At 37.6% G+C, this 22,521-nt stretch overlaps 1 protein-coding gene across 2 annotated transcripts in view; it reads right to left on the bottom strand.

Annotated features, from left to right (window-relative positions):
* Window positions 1-22,521, bottom strand: part of CMPK1 (cytidine/uridine monophosphate kinase 1) — a 32,550-nt gene that overhangs the window by 1,846 nt on the left and 8,183 nt on the right. The window contains exons 2-5 of one of the 2 annotated variants that reach the window (XM_060021711.1): window positions 5,846-5,992; window positions 1,921-2,073; window positions 597-673; window positions 258-354 (exon numbers count right to left, since the gene is read on the bottom strand). In XM_060021711.1, coding sequence (XP_059877694.1) covers window positions 258-354; window positions 597-673; window positions 1,921-2,073; window positions 5,846-5,992 — 474 coding nt within the window. Of the gene's footprint in view, window positions 1-257; window positions 402-596; window positions 674-1,920; window positions 2,074-5,845; window positions 5,993-22,521 lie in introns of those variants that run through there. The other variant, XM_060021719.1, reaches the window with a different exon arrangement.

Here is a 22,521-nt window from a genome sequence, read left to right as displayed (position 1 = left end):
AAGTCTGAAATTGTAAAACCCATTTTAGACTCTATTCAAAAAGAAGTACACCTGAAACTAACACAATATTGTAAATTGATAAAATATACATACTTTAATTTAAAAAAAGAAGAAAAAGCCTAGCTTTTCATTCAGTCTCCAGTGTTTTGAAAAGCAAACTAATCTGTCATGGTATTTCTTTTTCTCCTGCATATTGCTCCCCTCCCTGCCCCAAATCACACTGTTACTTTACTATTAGGCAGGCTAGGGATACTCACTTCATCAACAGATTTAGAAGCATCTATTTTCTTGACTTTCCCCATTTCTTCATATAAGTCAATAATTGGCTTTGTTGACTGAAGATAGGTTTGAATTCTGCAACAGAAGCAAATATTGCGAAGTTCTAAGCATACTTCTCTCCCCTGTTTAGGACAGATCGGGGGACAATACAGAATAAAACCCAGTTGGCTCCCTCCCTTATCAGCTTTTTAGACAAGCCATTCTACATATTTAAGCATGACATTTTCTTTTTCTGGTCCAAAATGGGGCACGTGTTTAATCTGTTACTCAAGTTCCAAACTGAGACGTGGTGGCAATGTGTAAAAACTGCAAAGTACCTCTTTTCCAAGCTCTCTCTGTTGTCATCACTTCTACCACTACTCTTTCCCCTCTCAAGACATCGTTCAATACAGATCTAAAAAGAGAAATATATAAAAAGTTATTTTTAAAAAGATATGAATTTGCCAGTCTTTTAAACCTGAAAAGAGAAGAAAGTTCGAAGAGATTACCAACAAAACCCTGCATTAAACCCAATGTGTTTAATTCATTAATCAACATGCAAAGTTGAAACATGTGGTTCAATTTATATAAACTAGGTTAAATAAGTACAGAGCATAATAAGAATTCATTCATGACTCAGTTTTTCCTGTGTATTTTTTTTCAAACCGCAATAAAGAGATGATCTCTATGTGTATGGTTCCATCTATTATTAACTTATTAGGTATGAATTACATGCGTCAAACTTTGTTCCATTTTTGCTTACTTTTTGATAATTCCATAAATATCCAAATATTTAAGAGTTAACATATTTGCATTTGAATAAAGCATCCCTTGTTAATCGTGAATAAACATTCCTTAGTTATAAAGCTGTGGTAACATTCTAAAATTAACTCTGAAGAATAAGTGAAAACATATTTTTGGGGGTTGGAAAAAGAGAGTTACATTTTAAAACAACTCAAAGGCTGCAGCAAGTCTCTCCACCACAGGCACATTTGCAATTCAACCTAAGAATAGTCAACTTCCTTCAAGGCAGTACTGCTGATTCTTATTCTTTCAGGCCGTTGGCATTAATTTAATAAAGTTTATATTACAGCTGTCATACAGAGTCAGGCCTTTTAATTAAATGATTCCGGGAAAAAAAAAAGATACCGAGAAATTCATTTAGTTATTCGAAAGTATGTCTGGGTATGTTATTAGAAGAACCAGAAAGAAAAAGACTGCTTTCCTGCTTTCTTTCATTTCACTCTTAGAAGACAAATCAGGCTATCATACATGTTTCTTTAAAGTAGAAAGTTTTCCCAACTTCCCAGAAATGTGTGTTTCTTTTCCAGCAAACGACATCCTAAGGCAAGATACTCTCTGATAATAGTGCCTACTCAAGAAGTAACAATGCAGCTTCATTACCTAACATGGTATGAGTCAATTCTTAACGCAAAACACAAATTCTTGTTATTTTGAAAATAAAGCAAGTTTTAGGCCCACAATATTGCTGATGCCAAATAGCTTAAGACAGTGCTGTTCTGTGCATCCAACTTACCAATTCAAAAAATACTGCTGTCAATATAAAATGTAAATATAAGTGAAACAAATCACTTTCTTTTTCTCTAACAGTTGACCATCAGCTGTTTAAAGCCCATATAGGCAGATAAAGATTTTCATTACCTCATTATTACAGTCAAAAAACAAAACGAAAGATACATCAGCCTTCCCATCCATGGTCTTGTTCCAACCTTGAAGGTTGTCTTGATTTCTTGGAAACCCATCAATCAAGAATTTATTCTTCTGAGCATTGGCCGCCATCGTCTGATCCATTTCCTAATGAAAAAGGGAAGATTTAAGTTCAACACTACATTAATGCAATTTCTTAAGCAGAGTGGTAGCTATATGGGTGTGTTTTATTATTCTTCTTTAAATCATAAGCATGGAGGGTGCATAGGAAAAAAAAGACTTCAAGGAAATAACATGTTTGCCTCAAACTGGTAGAGTTATGGTTATGTATCCCCCATTTTATACACATACACACACAATTTTTTTCTGTAGTTTTAAAATTTTCTACAGTTAAGCATATATTATTTTCACGAAGTTATAAACAGCAAAAAGAGAAAAATAAGCATTAACCAGTATCTTTGCTCCAGTCAACAGAGACCCTTATCTTGCCTTCCCTTTCCTCGTCCCAGGTCATTTTGCTATGGTAGGAAGTATGCTGCTTCTATAGGTACTCAGATTCTCTGCAATAATTCAAGTCCAACTGCAAAAAGCTTTGGATATATAAAGAGATTGCTAGCATTAATTATTAGTGTAGGAGTCAATACTCTTTTTTTTTTTTTTAAACTGAAGCTAATTTAAACCTAAATGCCACTGGCCACACCAAAACACAGGTAGCAAAGGAAACAATACATTCAGAAAGACAGCAAGAATTGCACATTTCACCATCCTCTTCCAAAGTCTGAATTTAGGTAGAATGTGGAAATATGTGACTGGGAGATGCAGATCTCGAATCTCCAAATCCTTACCGCTATCAATCACCATGAGGTAAGCACAGATGCATGCCTTCAACAAACTCCAGAGGAGCCTCTACTCTAAAGCAAACCGACATCCAGTTCCCTCAGTGCTCAAACTTTCCTGGTTCCTCAAGAAGAACAATGGCTGTCAGGACCCCTAATTCCTTTATCTGAGGGTTGGCTTTAACCCAGCATCTAGCTTCTCCAATATCCACAAAATTTCAGAATGCTTTTGGACTCCTGCTATAGCATTTCTATCACAATTATGGTAGTAGAAGATATCTGAAGGGGTACATCAATATTCTACTCACTCAACATACACTCATTCAAGGCCTACCATCAGGGAACATGAAGAGCAAGGTCATGGCCCCTGGCGGGCTCACAGTCCAGTGCGTAACAAATATGTGTAAGTAAACGTGCTAAGTTCTATACTGAGGTATGCAAGGATGCTGTGATAAAACGAAGAAGCAAGCACAAACTACCTGGGAAACTGCCAGGAAGAGCTTTACCAAAGAGGTGGCAGAGGAGCTGAATTCTGAATAATGAAATGGCAGGCAGACAGGGATCAAGGTACTCCAGATGGTGTCAACTGGATGTTAAAGGCTCAGAAATGAAGAAGCATAACAGCTTTGATGAATCTGAAATAAGCTGGTAGAGGTGAACCTTAGGATGCGTGTAGAGAGTGGAAGGAGAAATGACTAGAAAGTAGGTAGGGCCAAAATTAATGAAGAACTTGTTATACCACACTAAGGATTTGGTTTTTATTCTGCAAGCAATACAGGATCACTGAGAAATTTTAAGTAATAGAAGAACATGCTCCCATCACCTTTAGAAAAAAAAATCACTGACTGTACCATGAAGGATGGATTAGAAGGGGACAAAGATGGATTAAAGGCAAAAGACTAATGATAAGGCTCTAGTGATGGTCCAAATAAGAAAAAAAGAGGATCTTGGGACTTCCCTGGTGGTGCAGTGGTTAAGGATCCACCTGCCAATGCAGGGGACACGGGTTCGATCCCCAGTCCAGGAAGATCTCACATACCGCGGAGCAACTAAGCCCATGCACTGCAACTACTGAGCCTGCGAGCCACAACTACTGAAGCCTGCATGCCTAGAGCCTGTGCTCCACAACAAGGGCACGGGCTTGCAATGGGAAGCCCGCACACCACAACGAAGAGCAGCCCCTGCTCGACACAACTAGAGAAAGCCCGCTCACAGCAACGAGGAGTCAACGCAGCCAAAATATAAATAAGTAAAAAATGAAAAATATATTTCAGTGATTGATCTCCCAACATAATGTCTGCATTCTTCCCAATATTATTTAAAAAAAAAAAAGACAAAAAGAGGGTCTGAACTAAGATGATAGTACTAATAGAGGAGAAAAAAACTATCAATAAATGAGGATAAAGAGAAAGATAATTGAAAGGATCTTCTCACTGAGTAGATTTGGGAAATTGAGGAAGAGGTGGAAAATATAGGATGGCTCCCAGATTTCTGGCTTGGGCAGCTCGGTAGACGGTAGAACCATTAACCAGGATAGGAAATAAAGGGTGATCACATTTTAGATGATACAGTCAGACTCGGACATGTTGATTTTGAGATACTTGTGAGACATTCAGATGGATGCCTAATAGTTAGTTAGAAATATAGGTCTGGGGAATTCCCTGGCAGTCCAGTGGTTAGGACTCTGTGCTTCCACTGCTGGTGGTGCAGGTTCGATCCTTGGTCAGGGAACCAAGATCCTCCAAGAGGCAGAGTGCAGCCAAAAAAAAAAAAAAAAAAGAAATATAGGTCTGGAGTTCAGAAAAAGAGGTTTGTGCTAGAGTTATACATAGATTCTGGGATCATTAGCACAGTGTAAACCTTGGACATGGCTAACAACATCCAGCAAGAAATGTATAAAATAACAGGAGGATGAAGGATGAAACCCCAAGAAGCATCATGGTTTAAGAAACTTGCAGAAGAAGAGTTATCAAAGGAGATTTAAGAAACAGCAGTCACTGAAGGAGGAAGAGAATCAAGAGAAATGGTGTCACAGAGAACAAAGGAGGAACGAGTTTCAAAAAGACAGGAAGTTAAAGGCTACAAGAAAAATGACTGAAAATATCCCCTAGATTTGATAGAGATCACTGGTAACATCAGCAAGAATAGTTTCAATGAAGATGGAAATAGAGTCTTAGTGCAAAGAGCTGAAGAGTAGAAAATGAAAAAGTAAAAAATGTAGACTATTCTTTCACAATTAAGCATAAAAGTGGAGAAAGGGCATTAAATCCAGAGAACAAGGAGAGAGGATTTAGTTACTCTGAATGGAAGCATTCCAATCTCTGAAACAAGAGTTAAGAATGTGTGTGAATGAGCCACTCTTCAAGTTTCTCTGGTTCCAATCAGAAGCTCATGTATCTCTTTTCCATTGAGCTTCAACTATTTCTTGCTGTGCCCACTCTTCCATTTCTCCTTCACGTTTCTTGTGTGTGAAAATATCTATTAATGACTATAATCTTGAGAATCTATAGTGGAGAGTTTTCATGTAAATGCAAGGTATCTGTTTTTAGATGGGACCTATTTTAGTTTGATAGCTGTTAGTCTCAGCATTTCACACTGAAGATGGTGATGCATGCACCAGAAAAGGAAACATCAAGACTGAGAGAATGGCAACAATGGGAGGGTCATGGGAGGGCGAGAGGGAGGGAAAGAAAGAGGGAGGGAAAGAAAGAGGGAGGGAAAGAAAGAGGGAGGGAAAGAAAGAGGGAGGGAGGGACAAAGTCTGGAAGAAAACGGAAATGGGAAAGGAGGAAAAAGAAATAGAAATGGAAGGAGGATGGACTGTCTGCACGCTGGGAAGGGTCAAGTGTACACATATGAATGTTCAGTTGTAGCTGATCCTAGACCAAGGTAGAGAATGTTTCCTACGGTCCAATTTCTTCCCAGGTGAAGTGGAATTTCCAGTTCTGCCATTCTCAAACACCATGACCACCCTCCACAATCAAGAAATTCAATACTCTGATTTTTTTCGTTGCTCAAAGGGAAGCAGATTTAACTTCTCAGTTCCTTGGTGGTTTGAACTGGTTGGCATTCACACTCCTTACCCTCCTCAACAAACTGATGGTTATCTCAACTGGCACAATCTTTCCATCTTTAATGTACTTTTCAATGAGTTCACCATACTGTGAATCTGGGTTCTTCCTTTCATCACGAAGAAGCTCTCCTGCAGAAAGGTGTGTGTAGCCATATTTCTGAAAGAACAAACACATAGGAAAAAGATCAAAATACATTCAACCCAGGGTTAGGACTACTGTTTGTTTCCCTTCATGGTAACTTTTATATTCTAATTTTTCTATAATAAACAAGCTCTGCTTATATAATAAATAAGTAATAAAGAAAAATTGAAGAGAGATTTCATACAATCCAGTTTGCTTAAAAAATATCCTTAATCTATGTAGCATATGGTAGCTATAATGTTCACAAATCATGCAATCAACCCGAAACTTATTTAACCATTCAAGGCATTAACAGCTCATCATATTCCTTCACAAACACAAAGTTTAAATGTTTTTAATAATGTTCAAAGAAATGTCTAACAAAAATCTATATAATTCAAGGCAAAACCCCCCCAAATCTTACCACAGTTGGCTGTACCCACCCTCTATAAGATCTTCCCTTCCTTAAACTCAACACATCTAAATTGAACTCATCAGCACTTACACAAACCCCATTCTTCTGTTTTGTTCCCTTTCTCAGTAAACAGTACAAGTCCTACCCCTCCATGAAATTAGCTTTCCTGACCACTCTGGAGAGTGGACACATAATCAAATAGTGTCTTAGAATATCACTGTCTCTCCATCTAAACCAGTATCTTCTTTACCACTCTCAAAAGTCCATTTCCCACCTCTCTAGTTGTGACTAGAGAGGTCTCATCTGTAAAATGGGAATATAGATACCTATTTTATAATTCAGTGGTGATGATTAAATGAGATAATGTATTTATATAAAATGCCTACCAAAGAGCCTGACAGGCAGCAGGAGATAAAAGCCATCAATTACCTCCTTGACATCATGAAGATACTTATCTTAAATAACCTGGAAGCATTTTTATATTATATATACACACCATTTTTATATTATTACATACACGCGTGTGTGTGCATGTGTGCATATATATGTATTCACTTTAAAGGTTTTTGGGTTTTTTAAAAAATAAATTTATTTATTTATTTTTGGCTGTGTTGAGTCTTCATGGCTGTGCGCGGGCTTTCTCTAGTTATGACGAGTGGGGGCTACTCTTTGTTGCAGTGTCTGGGCTTCTCACTGCAGTGGCTTCTCTCTGCTGCAGAGCACGGGCCCCAGAGCGCACAGGCTTAAGTAGTTGTGGCACGCAGGCTCAGTAGTTGTGGCTCATGGGCTCTAGAGCACAGGCTCAGCAGTTGCGGTGCATGGGCTTAGTTGCTCCGCAGCATGTGGGATCTTCCCGGATCAGGGCTCGAACTCGTGTCCCCTGCGTTGGCAGGCGGATTCTTGACCACTGTGCCACCAGGAAGTCCGGCTTTAAAGGTTTTGACAGAGAGACCAATCAAAGGACTTAAGTGAGATAAAAGATATGAATACACTGTGAAAGGTCAGGAGTATAGTAGTATTACAATTGTGATAGTCATTATTAAGGATTTACAAATGATGTATTAGGTCAGGGTATAGGATAATAGTTGAACTAAGTCACATAAGATGCTATAGTGTTATTCTGCCATTTCCCCGTGGTTGGAATGAGAAAACAATACAGATCTAAGAGACAATTATGAATACTGAAAAGCTTCTTCCTCCACATGAACTAGCATGTTCCCTTTTATTAAATCAAAAGAACTGTAAAATCTATTTTCATAATAATAATTTCCATAATAATAAAATAGATTATTTTTACTCTCAAATATCAGAACACTGAGATCTATATTCAATGTTCAATTACAGCAATCATCTAGTCCCAAATTTTTACGATTCCCTAAATGGGTTTTTATCTCATTCATAGTAAGTGTACCATAAATATTTGATAACTTAAATTTTATCTTTAATTTCAATGTTAAGATTTGAGGCAGCCCACACTCCCACCCCTCCTTCCAGAATAGAATGTTTCAATTGCACATTTTACAAAACTTAACTCTCTCAATTACTGAGGCTACAGTGAGTTTTCTCTCTCTCTCTCTTTTTTTTTTTAAGATTGCAGAAGCCATTCTTTACTCCTTTTCTATCTCTAAAAATTGCTGGCTAAACTTGTTCTTGTTTATTACTAAAGTGAGCCAACAATAAGGTAGTCAGCAAAGAAAAACAAACTAAATAGTTTATTTGCTGACTAAAATTGGATATAAAGTTTGAGGAGAATAAACAAAAACCATAGTATCACTCATGTCTCTCTTAGGCATACAATAGCTCCTTGCATGAAAAGAAATGATCAAAAGTGTATTTAGTTGTTGTAACAGGCTTTTAAAAACACTCCCATCATTTACAGAAAATGGAAATAAATACAAAAGTACTTAATTATTTAAATTGTTATTTTAAAATTATTTTCACACCACACCATTTTTAAATGTCTACTTTTATCACCAAGTATAAATTTTTGAAAGACGGGTATGGATATGGAAAAGACTTTATAAAAAACGAGATGTGACCTACTTTCCCATTTACTATGTACAATTTTCAGAAAGCATTTTGCAACGGCTGTCCACAAAATTTTACAGCAGCTTCATTTTCCACTGCTTACTCTGGCTCCTGCTTGGAAGTCTATGCTTGCTGGATGCTCTCATCTGGTCTAGAGATTATAGCATATGGTAATATTGAATAAATGCAGAGACAAACAGTGCTAAACAATGGCAAACGCTCAGTGAAACACCAACAATACAGATTGCTCTGTACAGATTGCCTTGGCTGTATGAACAACATATACATTTAGAAACCCAGCTAGTAATTTAGAAATTAGTACACACACTGTTTGTTTCCTGACATTGAAGAGCTCAAATCTGCAAGCTTACATTACATTACAATGGGTTTTGGCATATCACTTTTTTAAAAGAGAGACTAGCTGTAAACTGTAGAAGTGTACAAATGATATGTTTTTTAAAAATTACACAGAAAACAACCTTATCTGCAAAGTCCAAGGAGATAAGGAATTTAAATAAATATAATCATGTCAAATCTATATATGTCTATTTCTCATCCACATTCCATTTTTTAAAATCCTCTATTTACTAGTTACATTTTTATACTATATTTTTCTTAGGATTTTGCTGAAGCTTTCCACTTACCACAGAGTTTCTACAACAAAAAAGCAACTATCACTTACACACTAGTTATTATGGTATTTAATTATAGCTAGACTTTAAAGAGCATGTTTTCAAAGCATTCTGCTGTCATTAAATAGTCACTGAGGCCAATTTTGAGGAAAGCAAGAATGGATATTTCCCAGGCTTAACCCAAACTTTTTCACATTCTCTGAAATTTCCTAGCAATTAAAATCTAGTGGGTCACTAATTACAGTCTTAAGACCAACATTTAAACCACAGCAAATTATAAACACTATAAACTATAATAGCTACAATTACAAGCCACTATTCAGCTAAAAATAGTAGTTTTCTAGTGACAAATGTATAAATTCAATTCATTTAGAGTAAACGTCTAAATTTTTTTACTTTCATTTTCTCCTTTAAGAAGCTGAAAAACAACTCAATAACTTCTGTGAATTAGACACTAAGATTTGGAGGGAGGAGAAATGCACCATACTCTCAGCAAGTACAGAACAGCACTCTGTTACTACAACTAAGCAAATGTTGACAATTTTACGGTATCAAATCTCAAATCATCTTGATAACTTCTCTCCCTTCTTAGCAATTCTCTTTCTTCCTTTCTAAATTTAGGTAATGTCGTTCTATGTGAATAAAAACAACAACAAAAAGAATCAAAACCAAAACAATAGCAAAAAAAAGAGTTCAAGGTACAAATGATGCGTAAATGGCAAGTCCTTGGGGGCAGAGGAGAACCACATGCCAGGCACCTCCTCCTGTGAGTATGGCAATTAGAAAGTGCCATTGGACTGCTACTGAGCCTTGAGCTACATAGAGGGAACACAGCAGAGATAGCAGAAACAAATATATTTTTAAAGCAACTGAATTAAAACTATTGGTCCTTTAAATAGCTGACACATCTATGAAGCATCTAAGACTAAGTTACTTTGCATTCCCTGTAAGATGAGTGAACCTTAAAAATCTAGTTCTGATTATGTACTGTGAACAAGGCACCTTCAGCGTAACACCTGGAAATGCTATCCGGAGCCATCCAGACTCACCAGTTTGGCACTGTTGCAAACAATGTCTTTAGAGCTTACAGCATCCCAGCAACACTTCATGTAAGGCTATCATTTATTTCAAAAGGCATTTCCAACAGAACTTTTTCTGATTACTTTGAGATGTCTGATAAGCACTTTCCAGTAACATTACCTGCCAGTCTTGGAGAACTTACTTTTGACTCTAAGAACTGCTGTACAGTGCCCAGATGCTTAAAATTGGTGAACTGTTTAGGGTTCCTTCCAGTTTTACCCACAGAGGGTTAGAAAAAGGATTTTTCTTATAATCACCATTTTACAGAGGTTAGAAAGAAAGAAAGAAAGGGAGGGAGGGAAGGAGGGAGGAATGGGAGTGGATAGAGAGAGAGAAAGGGAAGGGGTAGGGAAAAGAGGACGGAAGGAGGAAAGGAGGCATAGGAAGGAAAGAAGACAGTGGGAGAAAGGTTAAATAGAATATCTGACTTAAATTGCTAGCTGATTTCCAATCTCATTTTTACTCCGCCCTCATTGTATTTCCAAATGTGTACATCACGTCTGACCATGCCTATTTAATTACAAATCTACATATTAACTATAAACTATGAAAGTTATAAACCAAGCTAAATCTTTTCCTAGGCAAAATCTTTAGCAGACAGACTCCAAATTAACATGAAGCATATTTCTTTCTCTAATTAAAGAGTGATAGTTTAAAAGCTTATATCCTGCAAAGGAGAAAGGAGGAGGGATATAATCCATTCAACTGCAGACAATTACAGCACTATTTTATTTTCCTCAATGTTTTCCTCTTCACGTAAGAAAACCTTAATTCAGGCAATACATGGAACTTATTTTAAATCCATAAATATTTATTAAGTCTCTATAAAGTGCCAGGCAATGTGCTAATTTGGGGAAATAAATAGGTTATATTCACAAAGGATGAAATAATGACTTACATATTTACAGTGACTTGAGCCCTACTATTAATTAATAAAGTCAATTTTTCATATTTGCATTAACTTTTCCTAAGGAATTCAGTCTTTACCAGCACTGTCTGCTTGGGGAAGAGGTGATTCTTCAGAGGCAATGACAAGAAGGTAGAACAATAAATAAAACTTAAAGAAAGGGTGATTTAGAAGCCATGAAATAGACTGTTTTCTCATTTGTGTAAGGCCTCAATATCCCTCTGACATTTTGCAGAAGACTTCTCAGAATATTGAGGATTTTGGCATCTGTTCTACATACCAAATGGACCCTATAGCAACTGTGAATTGGAATTTTCACACTCCAATTTCATTCCAGTTGGTCATTTCCAGTATTTTTACTTCTTTTAATTCATCTCAGCCATTCTGAATCAATGCACATTCCCTATAACAGAAAGGGATGGAAAATAGTCAAAGATGAAGATGAGGCCCAGAAGCCTCCAGGGATTCCAGGAGCTCAATAATTTGAAAATTTCCAACATTAATGGATAGGTACAGAGGTCTTGTTAATCTTTAAGAAACACTCATCTCATCTTGTTAATTAAATAATCAGTTCTTTTTTTTTTTTTTTTTTGCGGTACGCGGGCCTCTCACTGTTGTGGCCTCTCCCGTTGCGGAGCACAGGCTCTGGACGCGCAGGCTCAGGGGCCACGGCTCACGGGCCCAGCCGCTCCATGGCATGTGGGATCTTCCCGGACCGGGGCACGAACCCGTGTCCCCTGCATTGGCAGGCGGACTCTCAACCACTGCGCCACCAGGGAAGCCCTAAATAATCAATTCGTATAGTCACTGCAGAGCCTACAAGCAACACACTCATATCACTACAACACAAACGCTGTTGCAGGTGGTCTAAGAGCCTAGAATTCACAGTTAATTCAATTCCTGTGAGAACACTCAGAGGATATACATCAAACCACTCAAATGAATCTCTAGCCTCTATTCACTTTATGAAAGAGAGGTTTCTTAAACACTAAGCAGTACAGTACCAACTGTACTTATTTTTTTAAAAAAAGGTAAGTAACATTAAAATGAGAATACCATTTACCCAGGGAATACCAAAAGAAAGTCACCCTAAGAAATATAACTACTTGGGAATACAATTTGTAAAGAGCCTCACTACAAAATAACCACAACATTTTAACAGCTTGGGTTCTCTTTAAGAACTAGAATTTATTTGGATTTACCAATCAACACTTGAGAAAAATGTGCAAAGGATACCAAACACTGAATTCAGTAATATATGCAAACATAAAATTTGAGCACTTGCAACATTATCAAACAAATGGAGAAATGCATTTAGAGAAACACAGAGGCTTCAGCAAGGATCAGAAGAACATAAGAACCGTGCATGAAGTCACATACTTAGAACACTGAACTAATAATGTGAGATAAGGGTTTTTTTGGGTTTTTTTTTTTTGCGGTACACGGGCCTCTCACTGTTGTGGCCTCTCCCGTTGCGGAGCACAGGCTCCGGACGCGCAAGCTCAGCAGCCACGGCTCATGGGCCCAGTCGCTACGCGGCATGTGGGATTTTCCCAGACCAGGGCACAAACCCGTGTCCCCTGCATCGGCAGGCGGACTCTCAACCACTGCGCCACCAGGGAAGCCCGAGATAAGGTTTTATAACTAAACTCTTTCACAATCCAGTGTGACTCTAGGAAATTTATTTAACCTTTTTTAGACTTCAGTTTCTTCATTTGTAAAACAAATAATATCTATACTACCAGAAATCATATCTATACTACATTACACTATCAGCCACAGCCAAATATCATTATTAGCTGTTAAAACTAGGAGTGTGAAGAACATACTCCTAAAAACACGGTCTACGCTACTAGATTCAAGACCTACTATGAGAGCACTCAGACGGGTCAGGGAGGAGTTAGACTAACTCATATAGGCTATTCCTGGAGCAAAGTCCAAGATAATCAGTGGCTAAACTACTAATTACATAGCAATAAAGGAGTGAAGTCAAAGAATAACTATAGAACAAGGAAAATATGATACATGAAAATGCAATTCACTATGAAAATACCCTCAAACACACAGGCTCCAAAAACTGGCATCACAGATGTATTTGAGTACATTAAAAATCTTATGAGAACAAGAATGCTTACTATCTTCTTATAAACAAACAGATCAATAGCCTTCCAACCAATTAGCAATGGCTAATTAGAAAATATACATTTTAAAAGATCCTATTCGAGTCAATTGTACCTCAATTTAAAAAATCCTATACAAAACAGTACTAAAAACTTAAATTTAGGGATAAATCTAAAACTAGTATATAAGAATTATAAGAAGAAACTAGAAACACTTAAAATCAGTATCATAAAAAGAAGGCATTCTATGTTCCTGGATAGAAACATTCGATACTGTAAATATTTAAATTTTCCACAAATTAATCTATAAATTGATGGCATCCGCAATCAAACTTCACCTGGGATTATTTATTTTTTAATGAAACTTGATGAGTTGATTCTCAAGTTTATCAGGAAGGGTAAATGTGAGAGAATGACCAAATTCGAAAATAATATTAACAACTACAAATGGGAACGTGTCCTACCAGGTGGCATAAAATATTATAAAGCTACAGTAATTAAAACAGCATGATACTGGTATAAAAATAGACAAACGGAAAAATGAAATTCAACAGAGTCCATAAACAGACCCAAGTATAAATGGGAATTCAATAAGTGACAGTCATCATCTAAAAGTCAATGGGGAAAAGATGAACTATTTAATAAATGATACTATGCAACTGGCTACCCATCTGAAAAAAAATTAGACTCTTGCATCATATCATATGCAAAACTAAATTCCAGGTAAATTAGAGTTCTAAAACAATACAATATAAGCAAAAAACAAAACAACCCTAGGATAGTACCAGGGGAAGATAATCTTGAGATAGAGAAAGACACTCCAAAACAAGAACCAAAACAGCTAAGATTTATGTTTGACCACGTGAACAATAAAAACTTATCACAGATATAACCAAATGACAAGCAATAGCTTGGGAGAAAATATTTTCACCATACAAAGGTGATAGGGTAATATACGTTGTATACAAAGAGATCCTACTAACAAAGAAAATAGCTCAATACAAAAATGGGCAAAGAAAAAACAATTCAGAGAAAACAACAGATGCTCAACCTTACTGGTAATCATGAAAATGCAAATTAAAGCAATGAGATTTCATTTTTCACCCATCAGATTGGTTAAAATAAAGACATATCTCGCTATGGCAAGGGTGGGAGTGGGGAAGAACCAGCATCCTGACAGTTCGTGGGAGTGTAAATTGGTTCAGCCTTTTTAGAGGGCAATTTGGCAGAGTCTAACAAAATTTAAGTTTGCATACCCTTTGGCTCAGTAATTCCGTTTCTAGGGGCTGTGCTACTGAAATAGTTGCACATGTGCACAAAGACATATGTAATGAATGTTTATGTCAGCATCATCTGTAAACAGAAAATCTAAATGTCCACAAATATATGAATAGTTAAATAGATTATTGTATATATTATGAATGGAGTTGAGCTATCTGCATGTTCTGATATGGAAAGCTATCCAAGATACACTGTTAAGCAAAAAAATAACAATAGACAACGTTTGTGTGCGTGCATTTTTATCTGTGTATAAATACATCAAAAGGGGACCAGAAAGCCACACACAAAAACGTTGGTAGGTGATTACATAAGGAGAGTAGGCTGGGACTTCCCTAGCGGCGCAGTGGCTATGAATCCGCCTGCCAATGCAGGGGACACGGGTTCCATCCCTGGTCCGGGAAGATCCCACATGCAGCAGAGCAACTAAGCCCGTGCGCCACTACAGAGCTTGTGCTGTAGAGCTCGCGATCTGCAACTACTGAGCCTGTGTGCCACAACTCCTGAAACCCGTGCACCTAGAGCCCATGCTCCACAACAAGAGAAGCCACTGCCATGAGAAGCCTGCGCACCGCAACGAAGAGTAGCCCCTGCTCACCGCAACTAGAGAAAGCCCATGCGCAGCAATGAAGACCCAAAGCAACCAAAAAAAAAAGAGTAGGCTAAAGTTAAGGAGAACTTTCACCTTACGTACTTCTGAATTGTTTCAATCTCAATGTACATGTATATAAACTTACTAAATTTTTAATTTAAAAAAAGCATATATTCTATCCACACATCTCTAAATGGCAAATATCACAAAGACTGTTTTTTTTTAAATTTTAATTTAATTAATTTATTTTTGATACAGCATCACAAAGTAAGATTGTTGATTTAAGTGTTTTATTAATATCAAATCCTAAGAGAACAGCAAAATGAACTGCCTCACATTAGGAATAAAAATCCCTACATAAAAAACATTGTCTAAGGGCTTCCCTGATGGCGCAGTGGTTAAGAAGCTGCCTGCCAATGCATGGGACACGGGTTCGAGCCCTGGTCCAGGAAGATCCCACATGCCGCGGAGCAACTAAGCCCGTGTGCCACAACTACGGAGCCTGCGCTCTAGAGCCCGTGAGCCACAACTACTGAGCCTGCGATCCACAACTACTGAAGCCTGCGTGCCTAGAACCCATGCTCTGCAACAAGAGAAGCCACCGCAATGAGAAGCCTGCACACCACAACAAAGAGTAGCCCCCACTCACTGCAACTAGAGAAAGCCTGCGCACAGCAACGAAGACCCAACACAGCCATAAATAAATAAATAAATAAATAAAAGAATATATTCTATCAATAATGTGTGTAATGGAATGCTGTAAAAAAAAACATTATCTAAGTTCAAGAAAAAAGAAAAACAGTACCTGTACAATCACAAACTTATTTAAAATTTAAAACTAAATCACTGTAGAGAATAGCAGCAAAAATCAAGTCAAATGTTTAGATAAAAATTTCTCTGGAAAGTGATCCATTCCTTAAACAAAGGAGAAACAAAAGTATAATATAGCAACACTGAAACACACTGCATGGGCATGAAGTCAAGAGTTATAGAAAGAGACAGAAAGCAGTCCAGTTTTATAGCCTAAAAACAGATGGAAATTTAGAGACATACTCAGTTGAGAGGATCCAAAAAGCACAGCAGCAAAAGTTTAAAAGGAAACATATTTCAGTGAAGCCTTACTCTAGACACTAGAGTTCAAAATTATAAGCAAGATGTTCTGGAAATGACACCTCCATGACAGACAATGTACCCACACTACTTCTAGTCTCCAGAATGACCCCTTGGAGCACTTTCAGAACTTTATTGTGCCAACCACTCTCAACTGACGTTTTTTTAAAAAGAGAAAATTAATCTAGCTTAGACAACAAAGAATCATCTTCATTTTTAGTCCATCAACCTGTGCTAATAGGACAAAGTGTGAAGAAAATCAATATTTGGCTTTAAAAAATAGTATATGTTTCCAAACTTTTTTGGTGTAAAATTTACCTTCATGATTACATTTTTCTCAATCTAAAATTAAAGTCAGTCTAAGAATATACATTTTTGATGGTATAGCCGTCATATCCTAGCCCAGCCTGGGATTCAATGTTGACCATAGACAACTGTACCCATTTATATAATGTAGAACAGGATATAAGGGATTACTGGTTCTTGATTAGAATCTAACTTCTTCACACAAAGGAAATGTCCTAAAAAGTGGTAAGCTTATGGGAAATATTTATGGAAAGCTTTCTTTCCTGCCACGACTACACAACAGGAAGAATGCTGAAAACCATTTTGCAAAATGGACCACCTCTCCCACCTCTCTAGCCTGACTTAACTTGGACCCAATTATGCCCTGGAATCAGTCAAGGAAGTATCAAGAATCTGTTGCTCCCACTCTTCCTTTCCATCTACCACTATCTCCTCTCTCTTCCACCCTCAACTCTCAGTCCCAGGCACAATACACTTACCAGTTATACCTCTTTTACAGTTCTGGCCTCACTTTATCAATCTTTTAATCTCTGCACCACAGGCAATAGAAAGCATACTGTATGTTCTAAAGTGCAAGATATGAGACCTCATCAAAATTTAAAACTTCTGTGCTTCCAAGGACACTACCAAGAAAATGAAAAGACAAGCCACAAGATGGGAGAAAATATTTACAAATCATGTATCTGGATAAGGGACTTGTACCAAAAATATATTTTTAAAACTTTACAACTTAGCAATAAAAAGATAAATAACCCAATTTTAAAAATTGCAAAAGATAATTTTTTAAATGCAATATTCTGGGGGGAAAAGAAAAGGACAAAGGATTCAAACAGACATTTCTCCAAAGAAGATATTCAGATGGCCAGTATGGGAAAGTTCCTCATTAGTCATCAGGGAAATGCAAATCAAAACCATAATGAGATGCCAGTGCACCCTTCAGGATGGTTATTTAAAAAAAAAAAGGACACGTGAGACAAGAAAGATGCTCACGGCATTAGTCATTAAGGAAACGCAAATCAAAACCACAATGCGATACCACTGCACACCTAGTAGGGTGGTTATAATCAAACAAACAAACATAAAATGATAAGTGTTGGTGAGGATAAAGAAACCACATATCACGGGCAGAAATGTAAAATGGTACAGCTGCTGTGGAAAACAGTTTGGCAGCTCCTCAACAAGTCAGAATTATTATATGATCCAGCAATCTCACTCCCAGCTCTATACCCAAAAGACTCAAACAGATCCTTGTATGCCAGTGTTCATTGCAGCATTACTCACAATAGCGGAAAGGTGGAAGCAGCCCTTATCCAACAACAGGTGAATGGATAAACAAAATGTAATAAATACATACAATGAAACATTATTCAGCCATAAAAAGGAATGAAGTTCTGATACATGCTAACATGGATGAACCCTGAAAACATTACGCTAAGTGAAATAAGCCATTAAAAAAAAAGGACAAATGTATGATTCCACTTACATGAAGTACCTAAAATAGGCAATTCAGAGGCAAAAAGTAGATTAGAGGTTACTAAGAGCTGGGGGAAGGGAAGAATGGGAAATTATTGCCTAATAGAGTTTTTGTTTGGGGTGATGAAAACGTTTTAGAAATCGTGGTGATGGTCGCACAACACTGTAAATGCAATTAATGCCACTGAACTGTACACTTAAAGTGGTTAAAATGGTAAATTTCATGATATATTTTACCAAAATTAAAAAAATTAATAACGTAATATACCAAAAACACTGAATTCTATGCTTTTTAAATTTTATTTCTTTTTAATAATTTTATTTATTAATTTTTGGCTGTGTTGGGTCTTCATTGTTGAGTGCGGGCTTCCTGTAGTGTGGCAAGTGGGGGCTACTCTTCATTGCAGTGCGTGGGCTTCTCACGCACTGGTGGCTTCTCCTGTTGCGGAGCATGGGCTCTAGGCACGTGGGCTTCAGTAGTTGTGGCACACGGGTTTCAGTAGTTGTGGCTCATGGGCTTCGGTAGTTGTGGCTCACGGGCTCTAGAGCTCGGGCTCAGTAGCTGTGGTGCACAGGCTTAGTTGCTCTGCAGCATGTAGGATCTTCCGAGATCAGGGCTCAAGCCCGTGTCCCCTGCATTGGCAGGCAGATTCCTAACCACTGTGCCACCAGCGAAGTCCTGAATTCTACACTTTAAATGGATGAGTTGTATGGTATATAAATTATATCTCCAAGTATTTTTCAAAAAACACAGAATACAACTTCTGAAAAGTCAGAAACAAAATTTCCAAAACAAGGAATCAATTAATTAAATATGTAATCTACAGAGTACAATATCATATAGATTATGTAGTAAAAGTACATTTATTAACATGGTGATATGTTTGTGATATTATAAGTAAAAATCAGGTTTCCAGAGTATGAGCCTAGTAAAAAAAAAAAAAAAATCTCTGGAAAAATATGTCCCAAAATATTGATTAATGGTGGTTTTCTCTGGATGGTAAGATTACTGGTAATTTTTACACCCTTCTTTTTACTCATCTGTATTTTCTAATTTTTCTATAATGTATGTGTACTACTTATATAATTAAAAAGTAACCAAAAGTGGGACCTCCCTGGTGGTGCAGTGGTTAAGACTCTGCACTCCCAATGCAGGGGCCCAGGTTTAATCCCTGGTCAGGGAACTGGATCCTACATGCATGTCGCAACCAAGAGTTCACATGCCACAACTAAGGAGCCCATGCAGGGGGCCCAGGTTCAATCCCTGGTCAGGGAACTGGATCCTACATGCATGTTGCAACCAAGAGTTCACACGCCACAACTAAGGAGCCCATGAGCTGCACTAAGACCCGGTGCAACCAAATAAATTAAATAAATATTTTTTTTTAAAAGTAACCAAAAGTAAAAGTATGCATATTTTTAATAACAGGACAGTTAAGGTGCATATTCAGGCTTAACTTATGAAACTTATCCAGTCATTAGGTCATTAGCTCCATCTGGCAACTAGTAACCTATTTTGAATATAAAGAGCATGTATACTATAAACTTTTCCTTAAATCCACTTGCCCTTTCTAGGATTTTAAAATCTAAGTTAACTCCAAACATTTTCTCTAAGTAGAAAGACCTTTCATGTTTGATAGACTCTAAAATACCATCCTGGGTTTTTAAAAATCTGTAAACTGATTAGTGTGGGTAATCATTTCCTTATGCTGTAGTAAACAATGGGAATACAATGCTCCCCAAAACTACTTTAATCTAAATTACTCTTTGATCTCTTCACTGTAGATCTTTTCTAAAATAATGCTAGCCTTTACAAATTTACTGAGTGCCATGTACTGTGCTGAACACTGTAGAAGCATTATGCTGTTTCATCTTTATAACAATCTAGTGAAATTGTCATTATTATCATCAGTTTACAAATGAAGATAACAGAATCAGAAAAGTTAAGCAACACAGTCACAGGTGTTAGACTGAGATGTGAACCAACAACTGACTTCAAAGTCTACACTGTTTCTACTACTATGCTATATTGTAAGAAAGTTGGCTCCAATGTCCCATTTCTTAAATATTTTTAATTAAAAAAAATTCACACACAATTGTTCTACTTCAAAAAACTACTCCTTTTCCAGCCTTTACACTTTCTTTGTTATCACTCTGAAGTTCTATGTAAACATGAAATACAGTGGGAATTTACTAAATACAATTCCTTGGTGCTCCCATTCATACAGCATAGAATGGCAAAGAAGATACACATATTCATAATGATTGGATTAACATGCCTCTTGAATGTGACTACACAGGATTACAACACTATCTAACAATGAAGTCTCAGTATACAGAACTGTTGTAGGGCTGGCAAGACCACCTATTTCCATACCTCTCATTTTATGAAAGGGGAAACTGAGATAAGCTGACTTGCTAGTTAGCAGACAGGAAACTGGCACTCAGGTCTCCTGACTCTCAGTGACGATTATTCCACAGTGGGCCTCTGAGGTAATTCCTAGGTGACAGACATGGAAATACAGAGTCTTGCCATCAAGCTACTATGGCCTTCGCATGACAGAATCTGCTGGTGGAAATTGAAAAGGAGACTCCAAGTTCATGGACTTTATCATTTTGTTGTATTCTAGCATGGAGAGAGGATCAGGAACTTTATCCACACACAGAGCCAGGCATATCTGACCCACCATTCAGCCAGATTCTGACCATCCTTCGTTTGCTTCGTTCTTGCCTTTCTCCACTTGTGACACCATTTCCATTTCCACTTGCCTCACCCAACAATCATTAAATAAGTAGCAAATAAAAATTTCCAGTTTAAAAACCTAAATTAACCATCAAGTCAATTCCCAATTACATAATATCAATAAAACATCTTCTGGACTGTCTCTTTACTCCCAGTAGACACCAAGAGAACAGAAATTCATGTTATTATCTACCTAATTATACTTAAAGTCTTATACGTTAAACACATAGAACTTTTCAGTGGCAAACATCAATGACTAATGCATCATGGAAATTCCAAACACAAAGTGAGCAAAGAAGCAGTCTTTTGTAGAGCCCCAAACTAAGCATATTCAATTGATTGTTGGTATAGAATATACCCTAATGATAAATGGAACCAACTTACCGGTCTTCTGGAGATAACTGATGGAAACCAAGCATGGAACATGTGGTTTTTTGGGGATCCAGTTCCTCAAAGTGAAAGTTTCTAAGAATGGTACGTAATAACTGGGGCTTCTTCCTTTACCAAAGTGCTGTTTGGTTAGCTTTGTTCACCAGCAGCAGGAAACTGTCAGCTAACAGTATGTTCAGTCACACCTGTTCTCTATTAAGTTCTAAATGCTCTTATCACATGTTCAGTCTATAAAAATGTCCTTAATTTAACTGAAATGTTAGAATAAATACATTCTCATATGCCAACTGGGCTAAAAGTACTAGCTTTAAGGTTAGCAAGAGTCAGTGTGATCAAGCTAACATGACACAAAGAGTAAGATGGTTATCCCGTCTCCACCTTTTCTCTCTTATCTAGTCTGAAAGTCCCACTACTAGAGTGGTTTCTCTGAAATGCTCTCAATTTCAATTCAGAAGAACAACCATTAAAATACTGTACTCCTATGTGACTTTCGGAGGTCTCACGTGACTACAGTCCTCTCCTATTAGCATCTTAACTAGGTGTTTAATCGATTACCATCACTAAAACTTTAATCCAAAGGATGTAAATCAAGTAGATTTCAATGGGAGTAAGGATAAGGGGAAGAACTGACATTGAAGAGGTGTTCTGAGCTAGGGCAGACCTAGGTAGAGGTGTCTAATTTTGATGGGGGTGGAAAATATACATTCATTCAGAGAAACTCCTCCCAGGACTTCCCTGGTGGTGCAGTGGTTAAGAATTCCCCTGCCAATGCAGGGGACACGGGTTCGAGCCCTGGTCCAGTAAGATCCCACATGCCACGGAGCAACTAAGCCCGTGCGCCACAACTACTGAGCCTGCACTCTAGAGCCTGCGAGCCACAACTACTGAGCCTGTGTGCCACAACTACTGAAGCCTGTGAGCCTAGAGCCCGTGCTCCGCAACAAGAGAAACCACCGAGATGAGAAGCCCACATAACACAATGAAGAGCAGCTCCTGCTTGCCGCAACTGGAGAAAGCCTTCGTGCCGAAGACCCAACAGAGCCATAAATAAATAAATAAATAAAACTTACTAAAAAAAAGAGAGGAACCCCTCCCAGCACAGCACACTCATGTAGTTGGATACATATACATAATCTCTAATATTTGTATATTTATTAATATATAATTTTATTATTATTTTTTAATGTATGACTGAGCTGGCCAAAAATTAAAGGAGTAACTCAAATTCAGATAAATCAAGAAAGCACAAATCCAGAAGAGCGAGAGAGTGCTGGAGCTATGGCTGCCCTGGGGACTTTCCCCATCCCCAAATCACAGGTGGCTAGAGCCCAGGATTTAATCAGCCACAGAGAGGGGCAAGGAGACAAAGACTGAGACCTAAATAGGATTGGAGGTCAGATCAATGAGCTCCACATAAAGTCAGGACCTCTCAAGGATGATACCCTAGGTGCTTGAACTAGGAAAAAAGAACCTACCATGTAAAGAGTACAG

Source organism: Delphinus delphis, chromosome 1, assembly GCF_949987515.2.
Source record: "Delphinus delphis chromosome 1, mDelDel1.2, whole genome shotgun sequence".
Classification (NCBI taxonomy): Eukaryota; Metazoa; Chordata; class Mammalia; order Artiodactyla; family Delphinidae; genus Delphinus; species Delphinus delphis.
Note: the sequence above shows the minus strand (reverse complement) of the source record. Positions and strands in the feature narration are given on the sequence as shown.